This window comes from Oncorhynchus nerka, unplaced genomic scaffold (genome assembly GCF_034236695.1).
Source record: "Oncorhynchus nerka isolate Pitt River unplaced genomic scaffold, Oner_Uvic_2.0 unplaced_scaffold_1663, whole genome shotgun sequence".
NCBI classification, from domain to species: Eukaryota; Metazoa; Chordata; class Actinopteri; order Salmoniformes; family Salmonidae; genus Oncorhynchus; species Oncorhynchus nerka.
Genome location: NW_027039656.1, coordinates 55081 through 78149, shown reverse-complemented (window position 1 = coordinate 78149; position 23069 = coordinate 55081). Strand labels below are relative to the sequence as shown.

The 23069-nt window shown below is 45.7% G+C and overlaps 1 protein-coding gene across 1 annotated transcript; it reads left to right on the top strand.

Annotated features, from left to right (window-relative positions):
* Window positions 1-11986: 11986 nt before the first annotated feature.
* Window positions 11987-14610, top strand: LOC135568163 (gastrula zinc finger protein XlCGF57.1-like). The gene is made up of 2 exons (XM_065015138.1): window positions 11987-12108; window positions 12287-14610. The coding sequence occupies exon 2, from the start codon at window positions 12506-12508 to the stop codon at window positions 14252-14254; it is 1749 nt and encodes a 582-aa protein (XP_064871210.1). The 5' UTR covers window positions 11987-12108; window positions 12287-12505; the 3' UTR covers window positions 14255-14610.
* The last annotated feature ends 8459 nt before the right edge of the window (window positions 14611-23069 follow it).

The window sequence follows — 23069 nt, the reverse complement described above, 5'->3', positions numbered from 1 at the left end:
ATAGATATACTAATGGCAGGAGAATAGAGATACTAATGGCAGGAGAATAGAGATACTAATGGCAGGAGAATAGATATACTAATGGCAGGAGAATAGAGATACTAAGGGCAGGAGCAGGGGAATAGAGATACTAAGGGCAGGAGCAGGGGAATAGAGATACTAAGGGCAGGAGCAGGGGAATAGAGATACTAATGGCAGGAGCAGGGGAATAGAGATACTAATGGCAGGAGCAGGGAATAGAGATACTAAGGGCAGGAGCAGTGGAATAGAGATACTAATGGCAGGGCAAATAGAGATACTAATGGCAGGAGCAGGGGAATAGAGATACTAATGGCAGGGCAGAATAGAGATACTAATGGCAGGAGCAGGGAATAGGGGAATAGAGATACTAATGGCAGGGGAATAGAGATACTAATGGCAGGAGGAGAATAGAGATACTAATGGCAGGAGCAGGGGAATAGAGATACTAATGGCAGGAGCAGTGGAATAGAGATACTAATGGCAGGAGCAGTGGAATAGAGATACTAATGGCAGGAGCAGGGGAATAGAGATACTAAGGGCAGGAGCAGGGGAATAGAGATACTAATGGCAGGGGAATAGAGATACTAATGGCAGGAGCAGGGGAATAGAGATACTAATGGCAGGGGAATAGAGATACTAATGGCAGGAGAATAGAGATACTAATGGCAGGAGCAGGGGAATAGAGATACCAATGGCAGGGGAATAGAGATACTAATGGCAGGAGAATAGAGATACTAATGGCAGGAGCAGGGGAATAGAGATACTAATGGCAGGGGAATAGAGATACTAATGGCAGGAGAATAGAGATACTAATGGCAGGAGCAGTGGAATAGAGATACTAAGGGCAGGAGCAGGGGAATATAGATACTAAGGGCAGGGGAATAGAGATACTAAGGGCAGGAGCAGGGGAATATAGATACTAATGGCAGGGGAATAGAGATACTAAGGGCAGGAGCAGGGGAATAGAGATACTAATGGCAGGAGCAGGGGAATAGAGATACTAATGGCAGGAGCAGGGGAATAGAGATACTAAGGGCAGGAGCAGTGGAATAGAGATACTAAGGGCAGGAGCAGTGGAATAGAGATAATAATGGCAGGAGCAGGGGAACAGAGATATTAAGGGCAGGAGCAGTGGAATAGAGATACTAAGGGCAGGAGCAGTGGAATAGAGATACTAATGGCAGGAGCAGGGGAATAGAGATACTAATGGCAGGAGCAGGGGAACAGAGATATTAAGGGCAGGAGCAGGGGAATAGAGATACTAATGGCAGGAGAATTGAGATACTAATGGCAGGAGAATTGAGATACTAATGGCAGGAGAATAGAGATACTAATGGCAGGAGAATAGATATACTAATGGCAGGAGAATAGATATACTAATGGCAGGAGAATAGAGATACTAATGGCAGGAAGGGAATAGAGATACTAATGGGCAGGAGCAGGGGAATAGAGATACTAAGGGCAGGAGCAGGGAATAGAGATACTAATGGCAGGAGCAGGGGAATAGAGATACTAATGGCAGGAGGGGAATAGAGATACTAAGGGCAGGAGCAGGGAATAGAGATACTAATGGCAGGAGAATTGAGATACTAATGGCAGGAGAATAGAGATACTAATGGCAGGAGAATAGATATACTAATGGCAGGAGAATAGATATACTAATGGCAGGAGAATAGAGATACTAATGGCAGGAGCAGGGGAATAGAGATACTAAGGGCAGGAGCAGGGGAATAGAGATACTAAGGGCAGGACAGGGGAATATATATACTAATGGCAGGAGCAGGGGAATAGAGATACTAAGGGCAGGAGCAGGGGAATAGAGATACTAATGGCAGGAGAATTGAGATACTAATGGCAGGAGAATTGAGATACTAATGGCAGGAGAATTGAGATACTAATGGCAGGAGAATAGAGATACTAATGGCAGGAGAATAGATATACTAATGGCAGGAGAATAGATATACTAAGGGCAGGAGCAGTGGAATAGAGATACTAATGGCAGGAGCAGGGGAATAGAGATACTAATGGCAGGAGCAGGGGAATAGAGATACTAAGGGCAGGAGAATAGAGATACTAATGGCAGGAGAATAGAGATACTAATGGCAGGAGAATAGAGATACTAATGGCAGGAGAATAGAGATACTAATGGCAGGAGAATAGAGATACTAATGGCAGGAGAATAGAGATACTAATGGCAGGAGCAGGGGAATAGAGATACTAAGGGCAGGAGAATAGAGATACTAATGGCAGGGGAATAGAGATACTAATGGCAGGAGAATAGAGATACTAATGACAGGGGAATAGAGATACTAATGACAGGAGCAGGGGAATAGAGATACTAATGGCAGGAGCAGGGGAATAGAGATACTAATGGCAGGAGCAGGGGAATAGAGATACTAATGGCAGGAGCAGGGGAATAGAGATACTAATGGCAGGAGCAGGGGAATAGAGATACTAAGGGCAGGAGAATAGAGATACTAATGGCAGGAGCAGGGGAATAGAGATACTAATGGCAGGGGAATAGAGATACTAATGGCAGGAGCAGGGGAATAGAGATACTAATGACAGGAGCAGGGGAATAGAGATACTAATGGCAGGAGCAGGGGAATAGAGATACTAATGGCAGGAGCAGGGGAATAGAGATACTAATGGCAGGAGAATAGAGATACTAATGACAGGGGCAGGGGAATAGAGATACTAATGGCAGGGGAATAGAGATACTAAGGGCAGGAGCAGGGGAATAGAGATACTAAGGGCAGGAGCAGGGGAATAGAGATACTAATGGCAGGAGCAGGGGAATAGAGATACTAAGGGCAGGAGCAGTGGAATAGAGATACTAAGGGCAGGAGCAGTGGAATAGAGATACTAATGGCAGGGGAATAGAGATACTAATGGCAGGAGCAGGAGAATAGAGATACTAATGGCAGGAGCAGGGGAATAGAGATACTAATGGCAGGAGAATAGAGATACTAATGGCAGGGGAATAGAGATACTAAGGGCAGGAGCAGGGGAATAGAGATACTAAGGGCAGGAGCAGGGGAATAGAGATACTAAGGGCAGGAGCAGGGGAATAGAGATACTAATGGCAGGAGCAGGGGAATAGAGATACTAAGGGCAGGAGCAGGGGAATAGAGATACTAATGGCAGGAGCAGGGGAATAGAGATACTAATGGCAGGAGCAGGGGAATAGAGATACTAATGGCAGGAGCAGGGAATAGAGATACTAAGGGCAGGAGCAGGGGAATAGAGATACTAATGGCAGGGGAATAGAGATACTAATGGCAGGAGAATAGAGATACTAATGGCAGGAGCAGGGGAATAGAGATACTAATGGCAGGGGAATAGAGATACTAATGGCAGGGGGCAGGGGAATAGAGATACAAATGGCAGGATAGGGAATAGAGATACTAATGGCAGGAGCAGGGGAATAGAGATACTAATGGCAGGAGCAGGGGAATAGAGATACTAAGGGCAGGAGCAGGGGAATAGAGATACTAATGGCAGGGGAATAGAGATACTAAGGGCAGGAGCAGGGGAATAGAGATACTAATGGCAGGAGCAGGGGAATAGAGATACCAATGGCAGGGGAATAGAGATACTAATGGCAGGAGAATAGAGATACTAATGGCAGGAGCAGGGGAATAGAGATACTAAGGGCAGGAGCAGGGGAATAGAGATACCAATGGCAGGGGAATAGAGATACCAATGGCAGGGGAATAGAGATACTAATGGCAGGAGAATAGAGATACTAATGGCAGGAGCAGGGGAATATAGATACTAAGGGCAGGGGAATAGAGATACTAAGGGCAGGAGCAGGGGAATAGAGATACTAATGGCAGGGGAATAGAGATACTAATGGCAGGGGAATAGAGATACTAATGGCAGGAGCAGTGGAATAGAGATACTAATGGCAGGAGCAGGGGAATAGAGATACTAATGGCAGGGGAATAGAGATACTAAGGGCAGGAGCAGGGGAATAGAGATACTAATGGCAGGAGAATAGAGATACTAAGGGCAGGAGCAGTGGAATAGAGATACTAATGGCAGGAGCAGGGGAATAGAGATACTAATGGCAGGAGCAGGGGAACAGAGATATTAAGGGCAGGAGCAGGGGAACAGAGATATTAAGGGCAGGAGCAGGGGAATAGAGATACTAATGGCAGGAGAATAGAGATACTAATGGCAGGAGAATAGAGATACTAATGGCAGGAGAATAGAGATACTAATGGCAGGAGAATAGAGATACTAATGGCAGGAGCAGGGGAATAGAGATACTAAGGGCAGGAGAATAGAGATACAAATGGCAGGAGAATAGATATACTAATGACAGGGGAATAGAGATACTAATGACAGGGGAATAGAGATACTAATGACAGGAGCAGGGGAATATAGATACTAAGGGCAGGAGCAGGGGAATATAGATACTAAGGGCAGGGGAATAGAGATACTAAGGGCAGGAGCAGGGGAATAGAGATACTAATGGCAGGGGAATAGAGATACTAATGGCAGGGGAATAGAGATACTAATGGCAGGAGCAGTGGAATAGAGATACTAAGGGCAGGAGCAGGGGAATAGAGATACTAATGGCAGGGGAATAGAGATACTAAGGGCAGGAGCAGGGGAATATAGATACTAATGGCAGGGGAATAGAGATACTAAGGGCAGGAGCAGGGGAATAGAGATACTAATGGCAGGGGAATAGAGATACTAAGGGCAGGAGCAGGGGAATAGAGATACTAATGGCAGGAGCAGGGGAACAGAGATACTAAGGGCAGGAGCATGGGAATAGAGATACTAATGGCAGGAGAATAGAGATACTAATGGCAGGAGAATAGAGATACTAATGGCAGGAGAATAGAGATACTAATGGCAGGAGAATAGAGATACTAATGGCAGGAGCAGGGGAATAGAGATACTAATGGCAGGAGAATAGAGATACTAATGACAGGGGCAGGGGAATAGAGATACTAATGGCAGGGGAATAGAGATACTAAGGCAGGAAATAGAGATACTAAGGGCAGGAGCAGGGAATATATATACTAATGGCAGGAGCAGGGGAATAGAGATACTAATGGCAGGAGCAGGGGAATAGAGATACTAAGGGCAGGAGCAGGGGAATAGAGATACTAAGGGCAGGAGCAGTGGAATAGAGATACTAATGGCAGGGGAATAGAGATACTAATGGCAGGAGCAGGGGAATAGAAATACTAATGGCAGGAGCAGGGGAATAGAGATACTAAGGGCAGGAGAATAGAGATACTAATGGCAGGAGAATAGAGATACTAAGGGCAGGAGCAGGGGAATAGAGATACTAAGGGCAGGAGCAGGGGAATAGAGATACTAAGGGCAGGAGCAGGGGAATAGAGATACTAAGGGCAGGAGCAGGGGAATAGAGATACTAATGGCAGGAGCAGGGGAATAGAGATACTAATGGCAGGAGAATAGAGATACTAATGGCAGGAGAATAGAGATACTAATGGCAGGAGAATAGAGATACTAATGGCAGGAGAATAGAGATACTAATGGCAGGAGCAGGGGAATAGAGATACTAAGGGCAGGAGAATAGAGATACTAAGGGCAGGAGAATAGAGATACTAAGGGCAGGAGAATAGAGATACTAATGGCAGGAGAATAGAGATACTAATGACAGGGGAATAGAGATACTAATGACAGGGGAATAGAGATACTAATGACAGGAGCAGGGGAATAGAGATACTAATGGCAGGAGCAGGGGAATAGAGATACTAATGGCAGGAGCAGGGGAATAGAGATACTAATGGCAGGAGCAGGGGAATAGAGATACTAATGGCAGGAGCAGGGGAATAGAGATACTAATGGCAGGAGCAGGGGAATAGAGATACTAATGGCAGGAGCAGGAGAATAGAGATACTAATGGCAGGAGCAGGGGAATAGAGATACTAAGGGCAGGAGAATAGAGATACTAAGGGCAGGAGAATAGAGATACTAATGGCAGGAGCAGGGGAATAGAGATACTAATGGCAGGGGAATAGAGATACTAATGGCAGGAGCAGGGGAATAGAGATACTAATGGCAGGAGCAGGGGAATAGAGATACTAATGGCAGGAGCAGGAGAATAGAGATACTAATGGCAGGAGCAGGGGAATAGAGATACTAAGGGCAGGAGAATAGAGATACTAAGGGCAGGAGAATAGAGATACTAATGGCAGGAGCAGGGGAATAGAGATACTAATGGCAGGGGAATAGAGATACTAATGGCAGGAGCAGGGGAATAGAGATACTAATGGCAGGAGCAGTGGAATAGAGATACTAATGGCAGGGGAATAGAGATACTAAGGGCAGGAGCAGGGGAATAGAGATACTAAGGGCGGGAGCAGGGGAATAGAGATACTAATGACAGGAGCAGTGGAATAGAGATACTAATGGCAGGAGCAGGGGAATAGAGATACTAATGGCAGGAGCAGGGGAATAGAGATACTAATGGCAGGAGAATAGAGATACTAATGACAGGGGAATAGAGATACTAATGACAGGGGCAGGGGAATAGAGATACTAATGGCAGGAGCAGGGGAATAGAAATACTAATGGCAGGAGGATAGAGATACTAATGACAGGGGCAGGGGAATAGAGATACTAATGGCAGGAGAATAGAGATACTAAGGGCAGGAGCAGGGGAATAGAGATACTAAGGGCAGGAGCAGGGGAATAGAGATACTAATGGCAGGAGCAGGGGAATAGAGATACTAATGGCAGGAGCAGGGGAATAGAAATACTAATGGCAGGAGGATAGAGATACTAATGACAGGGGCAGGGGAATAGAGATACTAATGGCAGGAGAATAGAGATACTAAGGGCAGGAGCAGGGGAATAGAGATACTAAGGGCAGGAGCAGGGGAATAGAGATACTAATGGCAGGAGCAGGGGAATAGAGATACTAATGGCAGGAGCAGGGGAATAGAGATACTAATGGCAGGAGCAGGGGAATAGAGATACTAATGGCAGGAGCAGGGGAATAGAGATACTAATGGCAGGGGAATAGAGATACTAATGGCAGGGGAATAGAGATACTAATGGCATGATCAGGGGAATAGAGATACTAATGGCATGATCAGGGGAATAGAGATACTAATGGCATGATCAGGGGAATAGAGATACTAATGGCATGATCAGGGGAATAGAGATACTAATGGCAGGGGAATAGAGATACTAATGGCAGGGGAATAGAGATACTAATGGCAGGGGAATAGAGATACTAATGGCAGGGGAATATATATACTAATGGCAGGGGAATAGAGATACTAATGGCAGGAGCAGGGGAATAGAGATACTAAGGGCAGGAGCAGGGGAATAGAGATACTAATGGCAGGAGCAGGGGAATAGAGATACTAATGGCAGGAGCAGGGGAATAGAGATACTAATGGCAGGAGCAGGGGAATAGAGATACTAATGGCAGGAGCAGGGGAATAGAGATACTAATGGCAGGAGCAGGGGAATAGAGATACTAATGGCAGGAGCAGGGGAATAGAGATACTAATGGCAGGAGAATAGAGATACTAATGACAGGGGAATAGAGATACTAATGGCAGGAGAATAGAGATACTAAGGGCAGGAGCAGGGGAATAGAGATACTAATGGCAGGAGCAGGGGAATAGAGATACTAATGACAGGGGCAGGGGAATAGAGATACTAATGGCAGGAGAATAGAGATACTAAGGGCAGGAGCAGGGGAATAGAGATACTAATGGCAGGAGCAGGGGAATAGAAATACTAATGGCAGGGGCAGGTGAATAGAGATACTAAGGGCAGGAGAATAGAGATACTAAGGGCAGGAGCAGGGGAATAGAGATACTAATGACAGGGGCAGGGGAATAGAGATACTAATGACAGGGGCAGGGGAATAGAGATACTAAGGGCAGGAGCAGGGGAATAGAGATACTAATGGCAGGAGCAGGGGAATAGAGATACTAAGGGCAGGAGCAGGAGAATAGAGATACTAAGGGCAGGAGCAGGAGAATAGAGATACTAATGGCAGGGGAATAGAGATACTAAGGGCAGGAGCAGGATAATAGAGATACTAATGGCAGGAGAATATAGATACTAATGGCAGGAGCAGTGGAATAGAGATACTAAGGGCAGGAGTAGGGGAATAGAGAAACTAATGGCAGGAGCAGGGGAATATAGATACTAATGGCAGGAGCAGGGGAATAGAGATACTAATGGCAGGAGCAGGGGAATAGAGATACTAATGGCAGGGGAATAGAGATACTAATGACAGGAGCAGGGGAATAGAGATACTAATGACAGGGGCAGGGGAATAGAGATACTAATGGCAGGGGAATAGAGATACTAAGGGCAGGAGCAGGGGAATAGAGATACTAAGGGCAGGAGCAGGGGAATAGAGATACTAAGGGCAGGAGCAGGGGAATATATATACTAATGGCAGGAGCAGGGGAATAGAGATACTAATGGCAGGAGCAGGGGAATAGAGATACTAAGGGCAGGAGCAGTGGAATAGAGATACTAATGGCAGGGGAATAGAGATACTAATGGCAGGAGCAGGGGAATAGAGATACTAATGGCAGGAGCAGTGGAATAGAGATACTAATGGCAGGGGAATAGAGATACTAATGGCAGGAGCAGGGGAATAGAGATACTAATGGCAGGAGCAGGGGAATAGAGATACTAATGGCAGGGGAATAGAGATACTAATGGCAGGAGAATAGAGATACTAAGGGCAGGAGCAGTGGAATAGAGATACTAATGGCAGGAGCAGGGGAATAGAGATACTAATGGCAGGGGAATAGAGTTACTAAGGGCAGGAGCAGGGGAATAGAGATACTAATGGCAGGAGCAGGGGAATAGAGATACTAATGGCAGGATCAGGGGAATAGAGATACTAATGGCAGGGGAATAGAGATACTAAGGGCAGGAGCAGGGGAATAGAGATACTAATGGCAGGCATTCATTTCAAGTACAGAGGAAAGTTGGTGAGGGGAGGACAGCAGGAAGGGACAGAAGAGAGGAGGCTATATTTACAAGGTGGGACAGAAGAGAGGGGGCTATATTTACAAGGTGGGACAGAAGAGAGGAGGCTATATTTACAAGGTGGGACAGAAGAGAGCAGGCTATATTTACAAGGTGGGACAGAAGAGAGGGGGCTATATTTACAAGGTGGGACAGAAGAGAGGGGGCTATATTTACAAGGTGGGACAGAAGAGAGGGGGCTATATTTACAAGGTGGGACAGAAGAGAGGGGGCTATATTTACAAGGTGGGACAGAAGAGAGAAGGCTATATTTACAAGGTGGGACAGAAGAGAGGAGGATATATTTACAAGGTGGGACAGAAGAGAGGAGGATATATTTACAAGGTGGGACAGAAGAGAGGAGGCTATATTTACAAGGTGGGACAGAAGAGAGGAGGCTATATTTACAAGGTGGGACAGAAGAGAGGTGGCTATATTTACAAGGTGGGACAGAAGAGAGGGGGCTATATTTACAAGGTGGGGCAGAAGAGAGGGGGCTATATTTACAAGGTGGGGCAGAAGAGAGGAGGCTATATTTACAAGGTGGGACAGAAGAGAGGGGGCTATATTTACAAGGTGGGACAGAAGAGAGGAGGCTATATTTACAAGGTGGGACAGAAGAGAGGTGGCTATATTTACAAGGTGGGACAGAAGAGAGGGGGCTATATTTACAAGGTGGGACAGAAGAGAGGAGGCTATATTTACAAGGTGGGACACAGCCAGTTGAATTAGACTTTACATGTCATAGGAAAGCATTTCAACAGGAAACTGTGAGTATTGCCAGGAAACAGAGACAGTGGACCATGTGCTGATACAGTGTGGGCAGTATCAGAGGGAAAGAGAGGATGAGATCTAGTATGAGGGAGAAGGGGGATACAGGAATTGAGTTTAAAGAGTACACTGAGTAGAACGTCATTAAATATAGTCTCAAATAGTTTATGTTTTTTAAGAGCAACGGACTGGCAGGTAGGATTTAGTTTCTCCCCGTCTCTGGCCCACACTCCAGGACAGTAGGTGGCGGTAACGCACCATAAGGTTGGATGCCAACTGACGATAAAAACGTCTCATCTGTGATATTTTTTCCTGCAGTCAAATGACCAAATCGCCCTCTAGTGGCCTCATGGGTGAAACATTATTAATATCTTTCACTATTTCATTATTAAACTTTTTTGTTTTGTTTAAACCCACAGAAATCTGTGTTTCTATGTCAAAAAGTGTTGTAATATTTCAGTCTTCCGTGATGTATATGAAGTGTAATATTGGGATGCGAACTCAAAATAGAATACATTTCAACTCTATATAAGCCCATAACCATGTGTGTGTGAGGTCTATACTTTTGTTTCAACGTAGATTTGTTTAAGACTACCAAGAGACAATCTCTGTGACCCTGATTCAGCCCACTGCAGTAAATTAAAATACTCAGGCCACAACAAATGAAACTAAACAATATACCACATTCATTATTACTAGTGATACATTTATTACATACATATATTATTTTTGTGTGTGTTTTGTTGGAGTAATTTTAGCAACAACAAAACATATTTGGGCTGGTCAAATATCTGAGTGATAGATTTTTGTATATACCTGCCACAGTGGCCGGTGGACCAAAACGTTGGTGATCGTGTGCCCACTGGAGCCGCTTCTTCTTGTTGTTTTTAGCTGATAGAAGTGGACTCCTGTGTTGTCGCCTGTTGCAATAGCCTATCCGTGACAAGGACGAGTTGGGCGCTCCGAAATGCCGTTCTCCACACCACTGTTGTACCGTTTATATGCCTGTTTGTGGGCCACCTGTTAGCTTGCATGATTCTGGCCATTCTCCTTCGACCTCTCATCAACGAGCTGTTTTCGCCCACAGGTCTGCCGCTGACTGGATGTTTTTTTTGTTTGTCGCACCATTCTCGGTAAATCCTAGACGCTGTCGTGCATGAAGAGCCCAGGAGGCCGTCAGTTTCTGCGGTATTGGAAAGGGCGCGCCTGGCACTGACAATCATACCACGCTCAAAGTCGCTTAGGTCACCTGTTTTGCCAATTCTGGCGTTTTACCTTGTCACGAACATACAGTACAACAGTGTATTAAAGCATCTCATTAATTGAACAGTCGATCTGCCTGTAGCTACCAGACAAATAAATTGTAATTGTATTCTAATATTGACGCGGAGCTTAAAATGTCTAGTTAGCACCTCCTAACGTTAGTTAGCTACCAAGTTAAGGCAGCTAACTGGTCTCTGAGAGCAGAGCTAACGTTAACTAACCTAATCCTAGCTAACGGTTATGTAAACCTAGTCTCTAATTACAACTTTTGAACGAACGGAGGTAGATAGAAACCTGACCAGCTCTTCTTCTTCGGGTTTTTATTGGCGGACAACATCCCAAAATGGTGTATTGCCGCGATATACTGGGTGTAGTGAAAAGTGAGAAGCTTTAAAGACAAAAAATAAATATAATAATAAAATAATCCCTACTCGGGCTCTGGGGGCCGAGAGGGTGGCACCGCACTAGAAAGTCCTCCGTGTAGTTCTTCAAAAGTAAAATATTTTAATCCCAGAAATTGTTCATCTGCAGAAATATTGATATCGATATGTATTGTCTTCCTTTCAACTTGTGCTGTGCCGTATATCCCCATTGCTGTAAATGACAGGAGGTCCACTTTCTCTACATGAAGGACGAATGGATCCTGCTGTTGATTCTCAGGCTGTGGTGTAGGGGATAATGTAAACCTTCCGTTCTTCACTACCGCCGGACCTTCAAAAAATACTAACTTTTTACACTCTTTTGACAGCCTCCGCATAGGAGACTCGCAAAACCGCCCTGATTTCGACTCATCGACTCGTTTTTAAAATGTCCCTTTAGAAGTATTCAGTAACTCGGTGGGCGGGCTTTGCGACATGGAATCCAATCAGATGCCCGTTCCGTCGGTATGCTGGGCCAATCCAAAGCAACGGCGCCCTTCCTCACCGAAACTAGCCTGCAGATTTACTCAAAACAAACCTCAACAGCCACACCAGAGCTTTGCAACAACAAAAGTTGTTTTTATAAGTTAGTTAGCTAACGTTACATCGCCGGAGGGTAATTCTTAAACGGGTGAGTAAATGAACAAGGCAGAAAGGTGTGGGGTTCACCGATGATTTGTAAATAGCTAGTAGTTCGCTATGTTGATAGTAGCCTAGCTAGGTTGGCTAACTGGATTTCAGCTTGCAAGCCAGTAGCTCGGTCTTGTTTTGTTTCTTTGTATGACTCTATATTCTCCCGATTCACACAGGCACGGACCTCTCACCAGATATGCCAGAGTATCTGAAGAGAGAAAACCACAGGTCTGGACTTCCCACCAGACATTTTTTGCCCAAACCTCTTCTTGATGCGTACACTAAACGTGTAAAAAAAGATTCGTCCAGGTAGTTGTACCATCCAGGTAGTTGTACCATCCAGGTAGTTGTACCATCCAGGTAGTTCTACCAGACTGGGATCCTCTGCTGTGACTATGAACACTACCATGGACCACTTTCCTGAATTGACACGTCACACACCGACGAAAACAGGAGCCCCCCTGTCTTTGCCGGGGCCATCCGATGAGGCCCTCCCCCTGTCTTTGCCGGGGCCATCCGATGAGGCCCTCCCCCTCTCTTCGCCGGGGCCATCCGATGAGGCCCTCCCCCTGTCTTTGCCGGGGCCATCCGATGAGGCCCTCCCCCTCTCTTCGCCGGGGTCATCCGATGAGGCCCTCCCCCTGTCTTTGCCGGGGCCATCCGATGAGGCCCTCCCCCTCTCTTCGCCGGGGCCATCCGATGAGGCCCTCCCCCTCTCTTCGCCGGGGCCATCCGATGAGGCCCTCCCCCTCTCTTCGCCGGGGCCATCCGATGAGGCCCTCCCCCTCTCTTCGCCGGGGCCATCCGATGAGGCCCTCCCCCTCTCTTCGCCGGGGCCATCCGATGATGCCCTCCGTCGCTCTTGTGGCAAGAAATGTACCAGTCGGTCTAAAAAGCACGAGAAAAGCCCCTCAAGAGATGGATCTCACCCCTGTGACCAGTGTGAGAAGAGTTTTGTTACACTAAAACGTCTGGAAAAACACCAGACGAGTCACTCCAACCCTCATGTGTGCTCTGATTGTGGAAAGCGATTCCGTCGGGCTGATCACCTAAAGAGACATAAGAGAGGCCACACTGAGAACAAACTGTACATTTGCCCTCATTGCGGGGAAAGCTTTGGTTACTCGGGAAAGTTAACCCAACATGTGAGACTTCACACTGGGGAGAAACGTCACCAGTGCTCCGATTCTGGCAAAATGTTTGCTGCTAATAAAACAATGAAAAGACACCAAGAGATTCATTCAACACATCGTGTGAAGCCTCATGTTTGCACTACATGTGGAAAGGGCTTTGCTCAACGTGAAAACTTAAAAAAACATTGTGCCATTCACACTGGAGTGAAACCGCATCAGTGCTCTGACTGTGGGAGGAGTTTCCGTCGGCTTGATCATTTAACTCTGCACCAGAAAGAAGCACATGGAGAGAGGCTATTCCCTTGCTTTGTTTGCAAACAGCGTTTCGTTTCAAATCTTAGGCTGATAGTTCATCAGAAAAAGCATACAAGGCCTTACCACTGCTCCCTATGTGACGAGAGATATGCCGAAAAGGGGACTTTAAAAGTCCATCTGCGTGTACACACTGGAGAGAAGCCACACCTTTGCTGCCAGTGTGGGAAATGTTTCTCTGTTAAACGACAACTTAAATTACACCTCTTGGTACATTCAGGTGAAAAGTCTTATAAATGTTCTCACTGTGAAAGGAGTTTCGCTAATAGACCTATCCTGAAAAGACACATACGAACCCACACGGGAGAGAAACCGTACCACTGCTCTGAATGTGGGAGGAGTTTCGCCAATGGGGATTCACACACAAAACATCTGCGAACCCACACTGGAGAGAAGCCGTACTGTTGCTCTCTGTGCGGGAAACGTTTCTCCGTTAAACAACATCTTAAAGTACACCTCTTGGTACATTCAGGTGAGAAGCCTCATACCTGTTCTCACTGTGAGAGGGGTTTCACTACCACATCTAACCTGAAAAGACACCTGCAAACCCACACTGGAGAGAAACCGTTCAAATGCCTTGACTGTGGGAAGGGGTTTCCTCGCTCGGCAACCCTCAGAAACCACCAGCGTATCCACAGGAGGGTCACCGAGGACCAAGATCCCAAAGCACAAATAGCTGCACCCAAGAACTCTACATAGTAGCTTCACCACAACTGTCTGTCGGGTGCCGAGAACTCTATATAGTAGCTTCACCACAACTGTCTGTCGTGTGCCGAGAACTCTATATAGTAGCTTCACCACAACTGTCTGTCGTGTGCCGAGAACTCTATATAGTAGCTTCACCACAACTGTCTGTCGTGTGCCGAGAACTCTATATAGTAGCTTCACCACAACTGTCTGTCGTGTGCCGAGAACTCTATATAGTAGCTTCACCACAACTGTCTGTCGTGTGCCGAGAACTCTATATAGTAGCTTCACCACAACTGTCTGTCGTGTGCCGAGAACTCTATATAGTAGCTTCACCACAACTGTCTGTCGTGTGCCGAGAACTCTATATAGTAGCTTCACCACAACTGTCTGTCGTGGTGCCGAGAACTCTATATAGTAGCTTCACCACAACTGTCTGTCGTGTGCCGAGAACTCTATATAGTAGCTTCACCACAACTGTCTGTCATGTGCCGAGAACTCTATATAGTAGCTTCACCACAACTGTCTGTCGTGTGCCGAGAACTCTATATAGTAGCTTCACCACAACTGTCTGTCGTGTGCCGAGAACTCTATATAGTAGCTTCACCACAACTGTCTGTCGTGTGCCGAGAACTCTACATAGTAGCTTCACCACAACTGTCTGTCGTGTGCCGAGAACTCTATATAGTAGCTTCACCACAACTGTCTGTCGTGTGCCGAGAACTCTACATAGTAGCTTCACCACAACTGTCTGTCGTGTGTCTCGGTACCAGAAGTCCGAATGTCAGAAAAAGTATAAAGTCTCCGTAGGCTCTGTTTCTCGTACATTATTTTAAGGGGTTGTAAGTAGAGATGCGCGATATATCGGTGAACAGATCAGAATCGGGCCGATGTCTAGTTTAACGCGGATGTTAAAAAAAACCAATGTCAAAGCTACCGTGTGCTACCTATGTAACGTAGGTACATGGTGTAATGACGCCACGTAAAAGTTTGCGCTACACGTGCAACACAGCATTCCTAACCTGGCCCACAATGTCTGCTGTGTGGATCGAGCAGTCAACAAGTCGAGCAGGCAGGGTAGCCTAGGGGTTAGAGTGTAGAGGCGGTAGGGTAGCCTAGTGGTTAGAGCGTAGAGGCGGCAGGGTAGCCTAGTGGTTAGAGCGTAGAGGCGGCAGGGTAGCCTAGTGGTTAGAGCGTAGAGGCGGCAGGGTAGCCTAGTGGTTAGAGCGTAGGCGGCAGGGTAGCCTAGTGGTTAGGCGTGAGGCGGCAGGGTAGCCTAGTGGTTAGAGCGTAGGGGCGGCAGGGTAGCCTAGTGGTTAGAGTGTAGAGGCGGCAGGGTAGCCTAGTGGTTAGAGTGTAGGGGCGGCAGGGTAGCCTAGTGGTTAGAGTGTAGGGGCGGCAGGGTAGCCTAGTGGTTAGAGTGTAGGGGCGTCAGGGTAGCCTAGTGGTTAGAGCGTTGGACTAGTAACCGAAAGGTTGCAAGATCGAATCCCCGAGCTGACAAGGTACAAATCTGTCGTTCTGCCCCTGAGCAAGGCAGTTAACCCACTGTTCCTAAGGCCGTCATTGAAAATATGAATTTGTTCTTATTATCTGACTTGCCTAGTTAAATAAAGGTAAAATATATATTTTTTGATAGAGTAATAACATTTCAGCGAGACAATTCAAAGGCGAAGGACATTAACACCAAGATAATGGAATTCATTCCACTTGACAATCAACCGTTCTCTGTTGTGGATGATGTTGGCTTTCGCCGACTGGTCGATCACCGATACACACTACCAAGTGTGCTATTTTGTTGCCCTACCGGAGTTACACAGTAATAGCGTCACTGCTATTAGCTTCACGACATGCATACTATGGGTCTTTGCGTGTCAAAATAGATACAGATAAAAGTTGAACAAAAAAGTCTGCAAACACCGGCCACGAGCGATGTGTTTACAATACTGCTTTGGTAATAAAGCATTATTTGTTTGACTGCAACTTCTGGGGTAGCTAGCTAGCTTTAGTTTGGTATCTAGCTTTAGGTTGGTATCTAGCTTTAGCTTGGTATCTAGCTTTAGCTTGGTAAAGCACCAATACAACCAGCCTCGACCGCAACTTCTGGGGTAGCTAGCTTTAGCTTGGTAAAGCACCAATACAACCAGCCTCGGCCGCAACTTCTGGGGTAGCTAGCTTTTAGCTTGGTAAAGCACCAATACAACCAGCCTCGACCGCAACTTCTGGGGTAGCTAGCTTTTAGCTTGGTAAAGCACCAATACAACCAGCTTCGACCGCAACTCCTGGGGTACCTAGCTTTTAGCTTGGTAAAGCACCAATACAACCAGCCTCGACCGCAACTTCTGGGGTAGCTAGCTTTTAGCTTGGTAAAGCACCAATACAACCAGCCTCGACCGCAACTTCTGGGGTAGCTAGCTTTTAGCTTGGTAAAGCACCAATAAAACCAGCCTCGACCGCAACTTCTGGGGTAGCTAGCTTTTAGCTTGGTAAAGCACCAATACAACCAGCCTCGACCGCAACTTCTGGGGTAGCTAGCTTTTAGCTTGGTAAAGTACCAATACAACCAGCCTCGACCGCAACTTCTGGGGTAGCTAGCTTTTAGCTTGGTAAAGCACCAATACAACCAGGCTCGACCGCAACTTCTGGGGTACCTAGCTTTTAGCTTGGTAAAGCACCAATAAAACCAGCCTTGACCGCAACTTCTGGGGTAGCTAGCTTGGTAAAGCACCAATACAACCAGCCTGCAAACAATGACCAGTAAACTGCAGTCATTTTTATTGTTCTTAGCAATGATTTAGGAATCCTTGTGAGTAAGTATTAGTCAAGTTGCCACTTGTTGTTCGTGTCCTAGAAAAGAAGTTGACACAGTTGTCTGTCTGTCTGTCTGTCTGTCTGTCTGTCTGTCTGTCTGTCTGTCTGTCTGTCTGTAAACAGGAACAATAAAGATGTTTTTGAACCGATAATTGTTTAGCTTCAGTTTTTTTATGGGTCTCATCTCAACGCTGTATAGGAATATATGTCTATTGTGTATTTAGGTTTATTTGTATATATTTACCCATGATGCAATGTAAAGTGTATCCATGTCCTCAAGGAGGACAGCTGCTGGTATAGTAGTATTTTCCCTCACTTCTCTCAAAGGCCCAATCCTAAATCAACCCCTACTCCCTTGTGGAGATCTGAGAGGATTTGACAGGTGTAATTTAATTTGCTAATAGCTCCACGTTGCTCTCTAATAGGCTAGGTGGAAGTTTCATCATGTTGCGTACACCAATCACATGCTCTCTAGCACTGCACAGCTGATTTCAAATGGTCTACTAATCACCAAGCTGATTTAGTGTCAGAACTAAACACATGTCCCTGTTAATCACAACTACAGAGCATTAGAAGTGTCCTAGAAAAGGTCTACTAATCACCAAGCTGATTTAGTGTCAGAACTAAACACATGTCCCTGTTAATCACAACTACAGAGCATTAGAAGTGTCCTAGAAAAGAAGGTCTACTAATCACCAAGCTGATTTAGTGTCAGAAATAAACACATGTCCCTGTTAATCACAACTACAGAGCATTAGAAGTGTCCTAGAAAAGAAGGTCTACTAATCACCAAGCTGATTTAGTGTCAGAACTAAACACATGTCCCTATTAATCACAACTACAGAGCATTAGAAGTGTCCTAGAAAAGGTCTACTAATCACCAAGCTGATTTAGTGTCAGAACTAAACACATGTCCCTATTAATCACAACTACAGAGCATTAGAAGTGTCCTAGAAAAGAAGGTCTACTAATCACCAAGCTGATTTAGTGTCAGAACTAAACACATGTCCCTATTAATCACAACTACAGAGCATTAGAAGTGTCCTAGAAAAGAAGGTCTACTAATCACCAAGCTGATTTAGTGTCAGAACTAAACACATGTCCCTGTTAATCACAACTACAGAGCATTAGAAGTGTCCTAGAAAAGAAGGTCTACTAATCACCAAGCTGATTTAGTGTCAGAACTAAACACATGTCCCTGTTAATCACAACTACAGAGCATTAGAAGTGTCCTAGAAAAGAAGGTCTACTAATCACCAAGCTGATTTAGTGTCAGAACTAAACACATGTCCCTGTTAATCACAACTACAGAGCATTAGAAGTGTCCTAGAAAAGGTCTACTAATCACCAAGCTGATTTAGTGTCCTCTCAGAACTAAACACATGTCCTTGTTAATCACAACTACAGAGCATTAGAAGTGTCCTAGAAAAAGTTGACACAGTTTTCATGTTCTGTCTCTGTGTGAGAGAATGAACAGGGCCAATGATGTGATGTGTAACTGTTCAGTCATTTCTGTCTCTGTGCGTGTGAGAGGAGAGAATGAACAGGGCCAATGATGTGATGTGTGTAACTGCTTGGCCTCAGTCATTTCTGTCTCTGTGCGTGTGAGAGGAGAGAATGAACAGGGCCAATGATGTGATGTGTGTAACTGCTTGGCCTCAGTCATTTCTGTCTCTGCTCCACATTGATCATATCGTTCTAACTGATAAAGCCGTATGTACTGAGTGGTAATGAAGTCATCTCGCGGGACACACACAGTACGCAAACCTACCATTGTCTGACCCAAGACCTGTGACATTCCTCTTTCTGTCCCAGTTCCTCTCCTCTGTCCAATCAATCACATTTTAAGAAGGGGGATGTTTCCTCCAGGGCCAATTACAGTCAATTCAGAAACTAAACCAAATTCCAAATTTTCCCCATTTTGAAAAGCATTGAAGATAATTGGAATTTCAGTGTACTCTGCCCTCCCACCTGTCTGTGTCATGTCTCAGGTAGCCTGTCTGCCCTCCCACCTGTCTGTGTCATGTCTCAGGTAGCCTGTCTGTATCATGTCTCAGGTAGCCTGTCGGTATCATGTCTCAGGTAGCCTGTCGGTATCATGTCTCAGGTAGCCTGTCTGTTCTGTTTCATGTCTCAGGTAGCCTGTCTGTGTCATGTCTCAGGTAGCCTGTCTGTTCTGTTTCATGTCTCAGGTAGCCTGTCTGTTTCATGTCTCAGGTAGCCTGTCTGTGTCATGTCTCAGGTAGCCTGTCTGCCCTCCCACCTGTCTGTGTCATGTCTCAGGTAGCCTGTCTGTATCATGTCTCAGGTAGCCTGTCTGTGTCATGTCTCAGGTAGCCTGTCTGTTTCATGTCTCAGGTAGCCTGTCTGTTTCATGTCTCAGGTAGCCTGTCTGTTTCATGTCTCAGGTAGCCTGTCTGTTTCATGTCTCAGGTAGCCTGTCTGTATCATGTCTCAGGTAGCCTGTCTGTTTCATGTCTCAAGTAGCCTGTCTGTTTCATGTCTCAGGTAGCCTGTCTGTTTCATGTCTCAGGTAGCCTGCCTGTATCATGTCTCAGGTAGCCTGTCTGTTTCATGTCTCAGGTAGCCTGTCTGTATCATGTCTCAGGTAGCCTGTCTGTATCATGTCTCAGGTAGCCTGTCTGTATCATGTCTCAGGTAGCCTGTCTGTATCATGTCTCAGGTAGCCTGTCTGTATCATGTCTCAGGTAGCCTGTCTGTATCATGTCTCAGGTAGCCTGTCTGTATCATGTCTCAGGTAGCCTGTCTGTTTCATGTCTCAGGTAGCCTGTCTGTTTCATGTCTCAGGTAGCCTGTCTGTTTCATGTCTCAGGTAGCCTGCCTGTATCATGTCTCAGGTAGCCTGTCTGTTTCATGTCTCAGGTAGCCTGTCTGTATCATGTCTCAGGTAGCCTGTCTGTATCATGTCTCAGGTAGCCTGTCTGTATCATGTCTCAGGTAGCCTGTCTGTATCATGTCTCAGGTAGCCTGTCTGTATCATGTCTCAGGTAGCCTGTCTGTATCATGTCTCAGGTAGCCTGTCTGTTTCATGTCTCAGGTAGCCTGTCTGTTTCATGTCTCAGGTAGCCTGTCTGTTTCATGTCTCAGGTAGCCTGTCTGTATCATGTCTCAGGTAGCCTGTCTGTATCATGTCTCAGGTAGCCTGTCGGTATCATGTCTCAGGTAGCCTGTCTGCCCTCCCACCTCTCTGTTTCATGTCTCAGGTAGCCTGTCTGTATCATGTCTCAGGTAGCCTGTCTGTGTCATGTCTCAGGTAGCCTGTCAGTATCATGTCTCAGGTAGCCTGTCTGTTTCATGTCTCAGGTAGCCTGTCGGTATCATGTCTCAGGTAGCCTGTCTGTTTCATGTCTCAGGTAGCCTGTCTGTGTCATGTCTCAGGTAGCCTGTCTGTATCATGTCTCAGGTAGCCTGTCTGTATCATGTCTCAGGTAGCCTGTCTGTATCATGTCTCAGGTAGCCTGTCTGTATCATGTCTCAGGTAGCCTGTCTGTTTCATGTCTCAGGTAGCCTGTCTGTATCATGTCTCAGGTAGCCTGTCTGTTTCATGTCTCAGGTAGCCTGTCTGCCCTCCCACCTCTCTGTTTCATGTCTCAGGTAGCCTGTCTGTATCATGTCTCAGGTAGCCTGTCTGCCCTCCCACCTCTCTGTGTCATGTCTCAGGTAGCCTGTCTGTATCATGTCTCAGGTAGCCTGTCTGTATCATGTCTCAGGTAGCCTGTCTGCCCTCCCACCTCTCTGTATCATGTCTCAGGTAGTCTGTCTGCCCTCCCACCTCTCTGTGTCATGTCTCAGGTAGTCTGTCTGTTTCATGTCTCAGGTAGTCTGTCTGTTTCATGTCTCAGGTAGTCTGTCTGTTTCATGTCTCAGGTAGCCTGTTTGTATCATGTCTCAGGTAGCCTGTCTGTGTCATGTCTCAGGTAGCCTGTCTGTTTCATGTCTCAGGTAGCCTGTTTGTATCATGTCTCAGGTAGCCTGTCTGTATCATGTCTCAGGTAGCCTGTCTGTTTCATGTCTCAGGTAGCCTGTCTGCCCTCCCACCTCTCTGTTTCATGTCTCAGGTAGCCTGTTTGTATCATGTCTCAGTTTGCCAGCCAAAGCCAGCAGGGATAGAATACAATAATGTACTTTTATTATCTTTCATTTTCTAATCCTTCTCATTTGCCAAAGTATCGCCATGGTGAAACGTTTTTACCCCTGTAGATCTGTCATGATTGGACGGTGAAACTAGCCTCCAGCCAATCAGAAATAAAGCCAGTTACTCAGCCATTCTTGTCAGGTCAAAGAAACCCAGCGAATCAAATGATTAATATACTATAGTCTGAAACACTGATTTAGAAGGCAGGAAGCATTTTATGTGGAGTGGAGCTTCATACACTCCTAAAGATGTGCGGGTTCAACAAGGGTTCAACAAGGGTTCAACAAGGGTTCAACAAGGGTTCAATAAGGGTTCAATAAGGGTTCAACAAGGGTTCAACCAGGGTTCAACAAGGGTTCAACAAGGGTTCAACAAGGGTTCAATAAGGGTTCAATAAGGGTTCAACAAGGGTTCAACAAGGGTTCAACAAGGGTTCAACAAGGGTTCTTTTATTAAGATCCTCAAAGTTCTTGCAGGTTGGTGGTGGTTCTTAACTGAAACATTTGGATTTGAAAGGACAGCAGGTGCAGGTTCTTAACTGAAACATTTGGATTTGAAAGGACAGCAGGTGCAGGTTCTTAACTGAAACATTTGGATTTGAAAGGACAGCAGGTGCAGGTTCTTAACTGAAACATTTGGATTTGAAAGGACAGCAGGTGCAGGTTCTTAACTGAAACATTTGGATTTGAAAGGACAGCAGGTGCAGGTTCTTAACTGAAACATTTGGATTTGAAAGGACAGCAGGTGCAGGTTCTTAACTGAAACATTTGGATTTGAAAGGACAGCAGGTGCAGGTTCTTAACTGAAACATTTGGATTTGAAAGGACAGCAGGTGCAGGTTCTTAACTGAAACATTTGGATTTGAAAGGACAGCAGGTGCAGGTACTTAACTGAAACATTTGGATTTGAAAGGACAGCAGGTGCAGGTTCTTAACTGAAAAGTGTAAAGATCTCCTCAATTTAAGGTTTGTCCCTTGTATGATCTACATGTATACTGTTTTATGATGATGCCATCTATCTTTTCTTTTCATATTTGTGCAAATCTTTCTAAAATAGTAGAATGATCACAATTCAATGGATATCAACAAGCAAAGAGGTAAGAATATGTTGAAGACTAGCTGTATTAGGTGGAGATGACTGAACTGCTCACTTGTGTGTCTGTAGGTGTACAGATGAGGAGACCATTCAAAGGTATGTCTATTGGTTTGCCATGCAGATCACATTTACCCTCCTCCTCCCTTTCCTCCTCAGTGAATATCCCAGAGGCCTCCACATTATGGACAAGGTCTGTGTATGAAAACCATTATCAAACCATTATCTTTTTTTAAAAATTCACCACACAAAAAAAACAAGGTATGAATTCTCTCGTCGTGTATGTTTTGTTAATCATCTGTACAATTACACATTTTTTGAATTCAGACTTCACCCTCCCTACACACCGGGTAGGTTATAATATGTGGAAGATTCCAATAGGAATCTTTTCCAAAAACTTCGTAAAGTACAAGGTTGCCAACAAACAATGCATACAGAGTAGCATGATCACTTCACCTAGCTAACTAGCTGCTGAATAGGCATCAACTCACCACCTAGCTAACTAGCTGCCGAATAGGCATCAACTCACCACCTAGCTAACTAGCTGCCGAATAGGCATCAACTCACCACCTAGCTAACTAGCTGCCGAATAGGCATCAACTCACCACCTAGCTAACTAGCTGCCGAATAGGCATCAACTCACAACCTAGCTAACTAGCTGCCGAATAGGCATCAACTCACCACCTAGCTAACTAGCTGCCGAATAGGCATCAACTCACCACGCAGCTCATCAACTCACCACGCAGCTCATCAACTCACCACGTAGCT